This window comes from Salmo trutta, chromosome 31, assembly GCF_901001165.1.
Source record: "Salmo trutta chromosome 31, fSalTru1.1, whole genome shotgun sequence".
Taxonomy (NCBI): Eukaryota; Metazoa; Chordata; class Actinopteri; order Salmoniformes; family Salmonidae; genus Salmo; species Salmo trutta.
This window is the reverse complement of record NC_042987.1, coordinates 38,190,125-38,205,244: the sequence shown is the minus strand read 5'-3', so window position 1 is coordinate 38,205,244 and position 15,120 is coordinate 38,190,125. Positions and strand designations below refer to the sequence as shown.

At 40.8% G+C, this 15,120-nt stretch overlaps 1 protein-coding gene across 1 annotated transcript in view; it reads right to left on the bottom strand.

Moving 5' to 3' along the window:
* Positions 1–647: 647 nt before the first annotated feature.
* The window catches only part of LOC115170176 (protein disulfide-isomerase TMX3), a 17,938-nt gene continuing 3,465 nt past the window's right edge, over positions 648–15,120 (bottom strand). The window contains exons 5-16 of the mRNA XM_029726540.1: positions 14,748–14,793; positions 14,534–14,614; positions 10,629–10,728; positions 10,409–10,486; positions 6,454–6,520; positions 4,271–4,369; positions 3,786–3,843; positions 3,503–3,556; positions 3,306–3,362; positions 2,936–3,065; positions 2,561–2,629; positions 648–1,971 (exon numbers count right to left, since the gene is read on the bottom strand). Coding sequence (XP_029582400.1) covers positions 1,744–1,971; positions 2,561–2,629; positions 2,936–3,065; positions 3,306–3,362; positions 3,503–3,556; positions 3,786–3,843; positions 4,271–4,369; positions 6,454–6,520; positions 10,409–10,486; positions 10,629–10,728; positions 14,534–14,614; positions 14,748–14,793 — 1,067 coding nt within the window. The 3' untranslated portion in view covers positions 648–1,743. The remainder of the gene's footprint in view (positions 1,972–2,560; positions 2,630–2,935; positions 3,066–3,305; positions 3,363–3,502; positions 3,557–3,785; positions 3,844–4,270; positions 4,370–6,453; positions 6,521–10,408; positions 10,487–10,628; positions 10,729–14,533; positions 14,615–14,747; positions 14,794–15,120) is intronic.

Genomic DNA, 15,120 nt, shown 5'->3' with positions numbered 1-15,120 from the left:
AGACCAAAGCACCACTTGGGAGGCCTGATATATTCGAATAAAACATTATAATAATACAAAATAATAACAATAATAGTAGATATATACATATTACTTGTGAAAAGTTACTTGTGTCATGCACAAAGTAGATGTCCTAACCGACTTGCCAAAACTATAGTTTGTTAACAAGACATTTGTGGAGTGGTTGAAAAACGAGTTTTCATGACTGCACCCTAAGTGTATGTAAACTTCCGACTTCAACTGTATATAATGAAAAATGAGTAGAAGTGCATGGCATTTTTTATAAAATTGCTAAATCTTCTTTCCGCCACATGGCAAAATGTGTAGAATTGCTCAAATTGTACTCTAAAACGTAAATACATTATTTCCACTGTCAAGAGGGTGCCACTAAATTGTTTTGCTCATAATGTGGGGGGTGGTACGCAGACCTGCAACCAACTCGCGACCCCTCATGATGAGCTCTTATTTTTTTGTTGCCTCCATCCCCGATCAAAGTTGCCCATCCCTGGCTTAAACCTATCCAATTCTCTTAGATCTACAAGGGCTATGACAGGGGTTCCTAAACGATTTTGGGCCACGAACCCCATTTTGATATCTGAAAATTCTCACGACGCCAACCATGTGAAAACAATTATGAAATAAACAGCCAATGTTTACTTTTTTATTTGGAACTATGACAATCAATTGGAAAACATTCTAACATTATTTCTGATTGTCTTCTCAACTCACCATCACATTGTAGGCCTACTGTTAATGTGGGGCTATGACAGTCAATTGCAAATTACTCTGACATAATGTATCTTATCTCACCACCACTAATGAGATGGGTGTGTTTGATGCATGTCTCGTCAGAGTTTCTCAAAGTCAGGGGGCGTGGTCGACAGTGCGCACCTCATCTCTGCTGTCACATCCAACCTGGATGGATATTTGGTTTTAATGTAGATGAGAGCACTCTATCTAGCTTCCCACAGCTATGCGCTGGCGAAAGGTACCATGAGTTTTATGGTGCTTTCAAGACAACTGGGAAAATCTGAAAAATACGAGGTCAAATCATGACGTCAGTGATCTTCAGGTCAGAAAGTCGGGGTTCTAGAAAGAGGAATTCCGAGTTGGCTGACCGTTCAAAACTATTTTTTCCCAGTCGGAGCTCGTTTTTTTCTGAAGTTCCCAGTTATCGTGAACGCACTGAAGTCGGAATTCTGAGATTAACGAGTTCCCAGGTACGAGTTCCCAGTTGTTTTGAATGTGGCATTAATGCTCAGATGGAGACAGCAGGGTATTCTCTTTGAGTCAGGAACCAAAACTGCTCCGTAGTGACCTGTGAATGCCTTGTCTGCAGCATTCGGTCACAGCTTCGATCAGCTGTTCGATTTCACTTACTGGCATGTCAACGGAGCCAGGATAACAGTCAAACAAATTGGGAAGTAGGTCCCAAAGTGTTCTTCCAAGCGTTGGAGGTGAACAGTCATCACTCGTATGGGACAATTACTGATGCAATTTTTTGTTGGAAATATGCACATCCGAGGGAAGGGGGAATGGTTCGCTTTTGAAAGACTTTCCGATAAGAATTCTTTCCTCTGAATTCACTGATTCGGTCACTCATCTGTAGAATATTTATTTAGATGTAATCTTTATTTATCCAGGAAGTCCCTTTGAGGTCAGAATACCTATTTTATTAGAGAAACCTGGCCAGGAGGGCAGCTCAATAGAAAAAGGACAGAAGGTCAGCTGTCTGTTTCACACTTAATCTGCCTTCTTTTCTGCAGGATTTTTCTTTTTCGTCTTCTTGTCTCTCCCGGGACCTTTGACTTGGTTTGATTCCTCCCTCTCGCCAGTGATTGGTTCCTCATCCTTCATTCCCGATCTCACGATATGGCAGGTCTTGTACAGGACGTAACAGAAGGTACTCCCCACAAAGCCAAAAACAAAGACGAGGAAGATGCCCAGAAGGGGTGCTTTGGTAAATATAATCTGAGGAGGAGGAGTAGTAGAGAGAGAGAGAGAGAGAGAGAGAGAGAGAGAGAGAGAGCGAGAGCGAGAGAGAGAGCGAGAGAGAGAAGGAGCGGTGAAATATCACAGTGTGCAATCCCAGCAGCATTTGTGACCTTTTATTTGAACTATTTTTGTATTTTAACTATTTGCACATCGTTACAACACTGTATATAGACATAATATGACATTTGAAAATGTCTTTATTCTATTGGAACTGTTTACTGTTCACTTTTTATTGTTTATTTCGCTTTTGATTATTATCTATTTCACTTGCTTTGGCAATGTAAACATATGTTTCACATGTCAATAAAGCCCCTTGAATTGAATTGAGAGGGGGAGAGAGAGGGAGAGGGGGGAGAGAGAGGAGGAGTAGAGGGCGAGAGAGAGGAGAGGGCGAGAGAGAGCAAACCAAACATTGAATACTATACATTGGTCAGGGGCGAAGGCAAAGCCGTACTTTTGAGATACAAAAAAAACAAATGCATTCCACAACTGCACTAATAAAAAAAAAATACGTCAGAGCAAAAGTGTAAGCATTTCTTGAGTGTCAACATGTTCTGTGACTTACGGTAAGAGTCGTTTTGGTGTTGAACGCCATCCTTATAAAGCGTTGATAGAATCCATTCCCCCCCTGGGACTATTGAAACAAGATAAACGTTGGCTATTATAAAGCAAGACATGGAATATTCAAATGTTGTTGGGTGAAACACAATGTTTCACTGGACACTTACGCATTGCATCAGACATATCATATTTGAACATTCTCTGGATTTGAAACCTTTGAATGTTTGTTTGAGCCTCCCTAAAAAAATAACAGGGCCTGCTTTTTTGTTGTTGAACTATTCCAATGGTTCTATTGTACCAGGTAAATTATATAAAAAAAATATATTTTAAATACTATTTTAGCTCAGGTCAGACTTAGCTCAGGTTTAGTTAGACTGACCTTAATCCGGCCCTTCAACACGCCATCGATGAACTTCAACAGCTGGTCCTTTGTCTCCACTTTGTTGGGCGGCAAGAAATATCCATCGTTAGACATGTTGAGCACGATGATAAAGGGCATGGACACTTCCCTGGCAACACACACACACATTGGGTTTTTAGGGTTAGTTGTCAACACGCCATATGTACTGAAGGTACTACTAGGCTGGCCAGGTGCTGGAGAACCATATTTCCCCAGAAATAAAGATCCTAATTACGCTTAACTCGACATTTGCGTATATCATTAATTGACACCAATGGCAGATTTGTGCCAAAACCTCTGGCTACTTCTAAAAATTAAAGAAGGGGAGAATAGAGAAATGATCACTCACTCCATTATGAGGCCATTGATGTACTCGTTTCCATCCATATGACCAAACTGGAATTCTCTTGAGAACACCAGGATCATGTTCATTAGGGTACAACGTAGCAAAACATGTTACAAAAGAAAACAAAAAAAATGAGAATTTCTTATTGGACAAGTTCAGATATTACCTGTACCGTTTCACTCTGTTTCAAACCAACTCACCTGCTATAGAAGTCTTTGTATTCAGTGGCCACTCTTTTCACCATGGTCTTGTAACTGGGTAGGGTGGAGTATTTGATTAATAAGGATAGACTATTAATATAATGTTTTGAGGACAATATTTGCCGCAGGAACAACAGCTGATTTGTAAGGGTGAACTTGGCCATATATAAACTTGAGATCTACATTAAATGTGTAACTTTAAATGTAGCACAGATATGAGGTAAATGTGTAATTCAGGTGAACTACCCCTAACATTATATTGGGTTAAAAGAGATACTCATACTGGATGCTCTCCTTAGTAGGGGTTTTCTCCTCCACTACAGCCAGAACCACCAGTTTGTCTATGGTGAGGAACGCACATAAAACACCAAAACATTTCTTACAGTGAGGAACGCACATAAAACACCAAAACATTTCCAGACACGGAGGAACACTCATTTAACATCACGTCATACGCATCATTCACAGAGACTTGCCTCATTAAAGCCACACACTGTAAGAATGTATTAGCAATGTAATGCACTAGTCATTACACTCACTGAATATTGGACACTGTTGCCTGCCACCTTGTGGTAGACAAGTAGACACACAGAGACATCTATTCTCTAATACTTCTAATTCCTGAAAAGTTATTTACTAGTAAAGCACATTCTCTACCATGTTCGCAGTGTGTGTGTGTCTGTGGCAGGCGTGTGTGTGTGTGTGTGCGTGTGTGTGTGTGTGCGTGTGTGTGGCATGCGTGCGTGTCCATGAGAGAGTGTAACAAACCTGTATCTCCCATTGCATACAAGGTGTAGCTGTCAATCGGGAGGTAATTGAGGAATCTTTCTCTATTGATCCACGACGTCAGGTCCCCATCCTGTTGTTCTAAAAGACAAGAGAAAGAATAGACAGTATAACAGATAGTTTCTAGTCTGAGAATACTAATGTTAACCAGAGAGTGAATAAACAACACAAAAATACACTTTAAAAAAACGTTATTTATTGATCAAACAACAGCCGAGGTATAGATAGCTTTCGTGACGTTGTCGGGTCGAACCGATGTGCGCGCATCCATGGGGCGTCCATATGTTGTTGTGAATCTGGATAGCTACCAGCAATGACAAGAAACTGCCAGGTGGGGGAATCATGACTCGTATCAGCTACTTTCATCTTGTTCTTGATACCATGTCTTGTTTTGAGGCGTTTTGACTGATTTCATGTCAATGCTAATATGGCAAATCTAGCTAAACAACAACTGTAACGATGTATTTGAGAGACAACGAGTGCTCATTGTACAAATGTATTTATGTTTTCAATAAATATCGGAGACTAAATATTGTTTACATGTTGTCAACAATCTAAGCCAACCCCGTCTGTTTTGCCCCATAGTTGTGCGAGTGTCGGTGTTGTTGCTAAGCAACCAACCGGTCTACAATGAACCATTTTATTTGTGAACGATCCCTTCAACAAAATTGTAGATGACTATGTACTAGGGCTGTGGTCCAATTCTATACCCTTCTTATTCGGAAGTGTGCAGTCAAACACTTTCCTTCATGGATTTAAAATGATTAGATTGAGGTAAGGAATATGGTGAAAAACCTCCGGCCATGGTTGCACCAACCCAATGCTTTTAAATGCAATGAGGGGGGAGCGAATGAGTGGTCTGGGTGAAGGGAAAAGAATCACAAGCGAAAAACAAATTCATATATTATAAACTGGGTGGTTCGATGCTCTGAATGCTGATTGGCTGAACGCTGTGGTATACCACAGGTATGACAAAATATTTATTGTTACTGCTCTAATTGCGTTGGTAACCAGTTTATAATAGCAATAAAGCACTTCTGGGGTTTGTGATATATGGCCAATATAAACAGCCCTTGGCCGTGGTATATTGGCCATATACATTTACATTTACGTCATTTAGCAGACGCTCTTATCCAGAGCGACTTACAAATATACCACACACCCTCGGGCCTTATTGCTTAAATATACTTCAAATACGAGTACTTTTTTTCAAATACGTGTACTTTTCCAGTATATCTTTAAGTATACTATAAATATACTATAATTTCACTTAAATTTCATACGCTTTAATTTTAATTTTGTATATTCGTTCAAAATAAACTTGGAGTTGTTTTTAAGTTGAAGCATAATTTTTTTTCTGAAATTCTGTTCGTGATCAAATACACTATAAGTATTCAGTGAGTGTACAAAGCATTAAGAACACCTTGTAAATATTGAGTTATTTCATTGCATTTTACAATATTTTTTATGCTAATTTATCACCGTAATGTACACAACAAAAGTGTGAAATGACACTGGTGCACAGTTATCAATTATTTTAGATTGAAATTGCCACTCCAGCCACAACTACTTTGTGAGTGGCCTGTTGTAACCGTGGGTAACAGGATGTCTTGCTCAGTCAATGTAACCTTTATGTTGCTAATTACAATAGCCAATGTGGTTAATAAATAAAAGTATACTTGTAACACACTAAAACTACACTTTCTTCATAACGAATATAGAAACTATATTTTCAAATACTGTTTAATTGATCATGCCAGTATACTTATCATATAATGACGTTGATTGACCATCTACATCAATCTTACATTTATAGTGAATTATAATTTTTGTATATTACTAATTTATGAGAAATATACATAAAACATATAAAAAGTTTATTCAAATAATATTTGTTTCGCTCTTTATCTAATATACTAAGAATGTACTTAAGTACAAAAAAAGGGTCCCAATTGAGATTTAAAATACATTTAATATACTCAAATGCTAATAAAACACTTATAAAGTGGACATTAAACATATTAAATATATTTACATTTGTTCCAATTTAGAACATTTTAAATATACAAAAAAATATTTATCACTGACATACTTCTATAAATTACAAATATATTAATAAAGTATTTTTTCCCGCTTGGGACTGTAATTCAACTATGGTCTCTTACCATCATAAAGGAAGTAAGTGCCATCCTTGAACACTGCCACAGCCGGGTAATCCTCGAGAGTAACCGTCTGAGAATGAACAGAAAAGAGAAACAATACCTCATTCACTTTGGGAAGATATGATTAAAGCACAATGTCAAGGCCCCTGGAGGTAGCAGTTCAATCCCCCATTCCACCACTCACTTTCTGCCCTGTATCGTTTATCTACCCATATTCTCCTATACCTGTCAATTAAACTACAAAATACCCTAATACAGGGTTTCCCAAACTCTGTCCTGGGGTCATGTATTGGAAACCCTGCATATATATATATATATATATATATATATATATATATATATATATATATATATATATATATATATATATATATATATATGACCTCCAGCTCATCCAGGATGGCACATCAATGCGAGCTGTGGCAAGAAGGTTTGCTGTGTATATATATATATATATACACTGCTCAAAAAAATTAACGGAACACCTAAACAACACAATGTAACTCCAAGTCAATCACACTTCTGTGAAATCAAACTGTCCACTTAGGAAGCAACACTGATTGACAATACATTTCACATGCTGTTGTGCAAATGGAATAGACAACAGGTGGAAATTATAGGCAATTAGCAAGACACCCTTTCACTCTAATGGTAGCATGAGACGGAGTCTACAACCCACACAAGTGGCTCAGGTAGTGCAGCTCATCCAGGATGGCACATCAATGCGAGCTGTGGCAAGAAGGTTTGCAGTGTATATATATATATATATACACTGCTCAAAAAAATTAACGGAACACCTAAACAACACAATGTAACTCCAAGTCAATCACACTTCTGTGAAATCAAACTGTCCACTTAGGAAGCAACACTGATTGACAATACATTTCACATGCTGTTGTGCAAATGGAATAGACAACAGGTGGAAATTATAGGCAATTAGCAAGACACCCCCAATAAAGGAGTGGTTCTGCAGGTGGGGACCACAGACCACTTCTCAGTTCCTATGCTTCCTGGCTGATGTTTTGGTCACTTTTGAATGCTGGCGGTGCTTTCACTCTAATGGTAGCATGAGACGGAGTCTACAACCCACACAAGTGGCTCAGGTAGTGCAGCTCATCCAGGATGGCACATCAATGCGAGCTGTGGCAAGAAGGTTTGCTGTGTCTGTCATCGTAGTGTCCAGAGCATGGAGGCGCTACCAGGAGACAGGCCAGTATATCAGGAGACATGGAGGAGGCCGTAGGAGGGCAACAACCCAGCAGCAGGACCGCTACCTCCGCCTTTGTGCAAGGAGGAGCACTGCCAGAGCCCTGCAAAATGACCTCCAGCAGGCCACAAATGTGCATGTGTCTGCTCAAACGGTCAGAAACAGACTCCATGGGGGTGGTATGAGGGCCTGACGTCCACAGGTGGGGGTTGTGCTTACAGCCCAACACCGTGCAGGACGTTTGGCATTTGCCAGAGAACACCAAGATTGGCACATTCGCCACTGGCCCCCTGTGCTCTTCACAGATGAAAGCAGGTTCACACTGAGCACGTGACAGACGTGACAGAGTCTGGAGACGCTGTGGAGAACGTTCTGCTGCCTGCAACATCCTCCAGCATGACCGGTTTGGCGGTGGGTCAGTCATGGTGTGGGGTGGCATTTCTTTGGGGGGCCACACCGCCCTCCATGTGCTCGCCAGTGGTAGCCTGACTGCCATTAGGTACCGAGACGAGATCCTGAGACCCCTTGTGAGACCATATGCTGGTGCGGTTGGCCCTGGGTTCCTCCTAATGCAAAACAATGCTAGACCTCATGTGGCTGGAGTGTGTCAGCAGTTCCTGCAAGAGGAAGGCATTGATGCTATGGACTGGCCCGCCCGTTCCCCAGACCTGAATTCAATTGAGCACATCTGGGACATCATGTCTCGCTCCATCCACCAACGCCACGTTGCACCACAGACTGTTCAGGAGTTGGCGGATGCTTTAGTCCAGGTCTGGGAGGAGATCCCTCGGGAGACCATCCGCCACCTCATCAGGAGCATGCCCAGGTGTTGTAGGGAGGTCATACAGGCACGTGGAGGCCACACACACTACTGAGCCTCATTTTGACTTGTTTTAAGGACATTACATCAAAGTTGGATCAGCCAGTAGTGTGGTTTTCCACTTTAATTTTGAGTGTGACTCCAAATCCAGACCTCCATGGGTTGATAAATTGGATTTCCATTGATTCTTTTTGTGTGATTTTGTTGTCAGCACATTCAACTATGTAAAGAAAAAAGTATTTAATAAGATTATTTATTTCATTCAGATCTAGGATGTGTTGTTTAAGTGTTCCCTTTATTTTTTTGAGCAGTATATATATATATATATATATATATATATATATATATATATATATATATATATATATATACAGTAGCAGTCAAAAGTTTGGACAGACCTACTCATTTCAGGGGTTTTCTTTATTTTTTCTATTTTCTACATTGTAGAATAATAGTGAAGACGTCAAAACTATGAAATAACACATATGGAATCATGTAGCACCCAAAAAAGTCTTAAACAAATCAAAATATATTTTATCTTTCAGATTCTTCAAAGTAGCCAGCCTTTGCCTTGATGACAGCTTTGCACACTCTTGGCATTCTCTCAACCAGCTTCATGAGGTAGTCACCTGGAATGCATTTCAATTAACAGGTGTGCCTTGTTAAAAGTTAATTTGTGGAATTTCTTTCCTTCTTAATGCTTTTGAGGCAATCAGTTGTGTTCTGACAAGGTAGGGATGGTATACAGAAGATAGCCCCATTTTGGTAAAAGACCAAGTCCATATTATGGCAAGAACAGCTCAAATAAGAAAAGAGAAATGACAGTCCATCCTTACTTTAAGACATTAAGGTCAGTCAATACGGAAAATTCAAGAACTTTTGAAGTTTCTTCAAGTGCAGTCGCAAAAACCATCAAGCGCTATGATGAAACTGGCTCTCATGAGGACTGCCACAGGAAAGGAAGACCCAGAGTTACCTCTGCTGCAGAAGATAAGTTCATTAAAGTTACCAGCCTCAGAAAATTTAGCCCAAATAAATGCTTCACAGAGTTCAACTAACAGACACATCTCAATATCAACTGTTCAGTGGAGACTGCTTGAATCAGGCCTTCATGGTCGAAGTGCTGCAAATTAACCACTACTAAAAGACACCAATAAGAGGAGACTTGCTTGGGCCAAGAAACACAAGCAATAGACATTAGACCAGTGAAAATCTGTCCACATTTGTGATTTTTGGTTCCAACCGCCGCATCTTTGTGAGACGCAGAGTAGGTGAACGGATGATCTCAGCATGTGTGGTTCCCACATGAGCATGGAGGAGGTGGTGTGGGGGTGCTTTGCTGGTGACACTGTCGGTGATTTATTTAGAATTCAAGGCATACTTAACCAGCATAGCTAGAACAGCATTCTATAGCGATACGCCATCCCATCTGGTTTGCATTTGGTGGGACTATCATTTATTTTTCAACAGGACAATGACCCAACACACCTCCAGGCTGTGTAAGAGATATTTGACCAAGAAGGAGAGTGATAGTGTGCTGCATCAGATGACCTGGCCTCCACAATCACCCAACCTCAACCCAATTGAGATGGTTTGGGATGAGTTGGACCACAGAGTGAAGGAAAAGCAGTCAACAAGTACTCGACATATTTGGGAACTCCTTCAAGATTGTTGGAAAAGCATTCCAGGTGAAGCTGGTTGAGAGAATGCCAATAGTGTGCAATGCTGTCATCAAAGCAAAGGGTGGATATTTGAAGAATATAAAATGTAAAATAAATGTTGATTTGTTTAAGACTTTTTTGGTTACTACATGATTCCATATGTGTTATTTCAATGTATAAAATAGAAAAAATAAAAAGAACTTTGAATGAGTAGGTGTGTCCAAACTTTTGACTGGTATTGTACGTGTATATACCATTTCCAAAATGTACCTTGGGTAAAATGTTCCTTGCAGCAGAGAAGAAGTAAGTATGAACAATCATTTCCTTGGCTACAGATATGTACTTCTCCTGAGGGGGGGGGGGGTAGAAAAGGAAGAAACCTCAGACAGGCTATATGACAAAGAAACCAAAATAATTATTTGATGTGTGTCCGTGCGTTCGTGTGTGTGCCTGGGTCTGTGTGTGTTTAATGCGCAGGCGTACACATTACCTTCAAGTCTGACGGCCCACCAACGTAGACAAAGAGAACGCCATGTCTACTCATAACATTCTGAAACACCTGCTGGCTTGGCAGTGATCTCACCAGAGGTCTGAAACAAAGGAGGGATAGGGAGAGAGAAGGAGAGAGAGGGACTGATGGATGGAGTGAGAGACAGATGGGCGGAGATGGAAACAGTATATCATAAAGTAACTGTTCAATGAAAACCATTTTTTTTTAAAGCTCATAATCTGTCAACTCATACCCAAATCATGTTTACAAACTTCTGGCCAGATTTACAAACGTTCAAGGGTAAGACCATGACAAAGTGTAAATAAAGACAATTTCATGGTGAACATACTTTTGGTTTTTATCAGTTTAATTTCACCCTGAAAATAATTGGTCCAAACTTTTCACATGCTTAGTCAATCCTGCCCTTACTGTTAACGCTCGGAACGCCGGAATTCCATGACGGTCAGACCGTTGATATTTCAATTTGTGTAAATATTCCATAACACATAATAAATTGCTTAATGAATGCATTTGTTATGTTAAAATAAGTAATACGAAATCTCAGGACACCAAATGTAAATTGTAAACAGTCAGAAAATGTAGGCTATTGATTTATCCAAAAGCCACCCAGCTAGCACAGTGGATCTGGGCTGATCCCAGCTGAGAGTCAGACTCGGCCGACGTCATGTGGCCCGAGTCTGGGCCGCATTCGGCAGTATTACTTATGGCGAGGATGCGGGGATTGAGCTCGGGGTGATTCCGGTGTGAGGTATCTGGCCCAAATGTATTACTTGGGGCTCGGGGTGATTCCGGTGTGAGTTATCTGGCCCAAATGAATTACTTGGGGCTCGGGGTGATTCCGGTGTGAGTTATCTGGCCCAAATGTATTACTTGGGGCTCGGGGTGATTCTGGTGTGAGTTATCTGGCCCAAATGTATTACTTGGGGCTCGGGGCGATTCCGGTGTGAGTTATCTGGCCCAAATGTATTACTTGGGGCTCGGGGCGATTCTGGTGTGAGTTATCTGGCCCAAATGTATTACTTGGGGCTCGGGGCGATTGGGGCTACTCTCTGGCAGATGATTACACGGGCTGCTTTATATAATTAACATTTCCTTTTTCATTTTTCCATATTTTCTCATTGTTTCTGTGATCAAAAAATACAATTAACATTTAAATTAAATTATTTAAGAGTCCTGTGTAGTATTTTAGTTTTTTGATACTGTGTGCAAGGCAATTGATCAGCATTAAAAACTTTGTGGATGGAGCCTCCCGAGTGGCACAGTGGTCTAACATGCTGACCACATAGCTTGCGTCGCGTGTGCGAGCGTTGCAAAATAAATGTACACATACATGTCACACCGCTGCGTTGCCAAGCGCTAAAATTGAAGTCTGTTCTATTTGTGACGCTGAATACGGTGCAAGTCCTGCCTCTCCCATCTCCTCACTGGTAGACGGAAACGGCCTGATGTTCTTGGGCCGATTCTGGGCAGTCATTCATTTTGATTCCGGGCCAAGTCCGACACCAGATTCCAATTCAATCAGGGCCGATTCCTCATTGCTAGCTGGGCATAGACTGTAAATACTAAAATAAGACGATAAGCTACTGTAAATTGTGCCATCCATTGCGATCAATCTGACAGTCACCAGGGACAAAAAGATAGCTAATTAGAATGCTGCAAATGAGCTAAAATATGAAGAAATCATAGCAATACAACTCAGTAAAGATGCTGAAGCTGCTGGCCTAGTAAAAACAATGCTAAAAAAATATAACCGTTTCAAAATACAATTTTTTTTTAGAATAACGTTCCACACGTGAGTACTTGCGACACTCAGCAATAATAGTTTGTTTTGGGGAAAATATAGTCTACCTACAGGGCACAGACATCACTTCATCGTCTATTCCACTTTTCTTAATTGAAACGACATGGAAACAATGTTGACTCAACCAGTGTGTGCCCAGTGGATACTTTCTATTTTATTCTGTTATTTTCCATTGTATTCTAACTGTAAATATATATGCGTTTACCGTGATAAGGGCAGGGGAACATAAGCATGAAATGAACAAGTCCGCCACTTGGTTTGCTATAAAGCTGAGGGATAAGACTGGAGAAATGTAATCAAATATCACAGAGCAGGCCTTTTAAGAACTACAATATTATCTGTTTCCAGACAAGGAGCATCAACTGCCATCCCCAGTCTTACCCAAATACTCTATGATACCATCCCCAGTCTTACCCAAATACTCTATGATACCATCCTCAGTCTTACCCAGATACTCTATGATACCATCCTCAGTCTTACCCGGATACTCTATGATACCATCCTCAGTCTTACCCGGATACTCTATGATACCATCCTCAGTCTTACCCGGATACTCTATGATACCATCCTCAGTCTTACCCGGATACTCTATGATACCATCCTCAGTCTTACCCGGATACTCTATGATACCATCCTCAGTCTTACCCAGATACTCTATGATACCATCCCCAGTCTTACCCAGATACTCTATGATACCATCCCCAGTCTTACCCAGATACTCTATGATACTCTATGATGCCATCCCCAGTCTTACCCAGATACTCTATGATACCATCCTCAGTCTTACCCAGATACTCTATGATACCATCCTCAGTCTTACTCAGATACTCTATGATGCCATCCTCAGTCTTACCCAGATACTCTATGATACCATCCTCAGTCTTACCCAGATACTCTATGATACCATCCTCAGTCTTACCCAGATACTCTATGATACCATCCTCAGTCTTACCCAGATACTCTATGATACCATCCTCAGTCTTACCCAGATACTCTATGATGCCATCCCCAGTCTTACCCAGATACTCTATGATACCATCCTCAGTCTTACCCAGATACTCTATGATACCATCCCCAGTCTTACCCAGATACTCTATGATACTCTATGATGCCATCCCCAGTCTTACCCAGATACTCTATGATACCATCCTCAGTCTTACCCAGATACTCTATGATACCATCCTCAGTCTTACTCAGATACTCTATGATGCCATCCCCAGTCTGACCCAGATACTCTATGATACCATCCTCAGTCTTACCCAGATACTCTATGATGCCATTCCCAGTCTTACCCAGATACTCTATGATACCATCCTCAGTCTTACCCAGATACTCTATGATGCCATCCCCAGTCTTACCAGATACTCTATGATACCATCCTCAGTCTTACCGAGATACTCTATGATGCCATCCTCAGTCTTACCCAGATACTCTATGATACCATCCTCAGTCTTACCCGGATACTCTATGATACCATCCTCAGTCTTACCCAGATACTCTATGATGCTATCCCCAGTCTTACCCAGATACTCTATGATGCCATCCCCAGTCTTACCCAGATACTCTATGATACTCTATGATACCATCCTCAGTCTTACCCAGATACTCTATGATGCCATCCCCAGTCTTACCCAGATGCTCTATGATACCATCCTCAGTCTTACCCAGATACTCTATGATGCTATCCCCAGTCTTACCCAGATACTCTATGATACTCTATGATGCCATCCTCAGTCTTACCCAGATACTCTATGATGCCATCCCCAGTCTTACCCAGATACTCTATGATGCCATCCCCAGTCTTACCCAGATACTCTATGATGCTATCCCCAGTTTTACCCAGATACTCTATGATGCCATCCCCAGTCTTACCCAGATACTCTATGATACCATTCCCAGTCTTACCCAGATACTCTATGATACCATCCTCAGTCTTACCCAGATACTCTATGATGCCATTCCCAGTCTTACCCAGATGCTCTGTCTGCAGACTCCAATATGCCATCCCCAGTCTTACCCAGATACTCTATGATACCATTCCCAGTCTTACCCAGATACTCTATGATGCCATCCACAGTCTTACCCAGATACTCTGTCTGCAAACTCCAAGATGCCATCTTTGGTTCTAGGACCTCTGTAGGTGTATTTCAAGTCATCCTTCAACCTATCCAACAGAGATAGGTTTGTTATAATAACAAGAAGAACTGGTTTGTGTGTTCCGTAGGGCGCATTTCAGTTCCACATCTACATTTACCATCAATGTTTTAGCAAATACAGCAGAGAAGTACACAACTCACAACTTTATAGCGGGATAGTCAGTAACTCGAAACTCTTTTGCGAAACCTGAAACACAAATGTAAAAGGTATGTCAAAAAATATTCCTGCTGTCAATTTCAGCACTGCTGAATGATCCAATGTAATCCTACTGTTATATCTTCCCAAGTATACACTGGGTGTAAAAAACATTAAGAACACCTTCCTAATAATGACTTGCCCCCCCCCCCCTCCTCCAAAAGTTTTAAACTTGGCTATTTCCTAGAAAATGCTGCATCACTTTCATTGCATATTACAAATATGAGTTACCTGCCCATCTTCATAATGCCATCGTTGAAGTTATAGTTCTATATGACTAAATAACTCAAACATTTTGATATAGTTAAGTCCATGTAC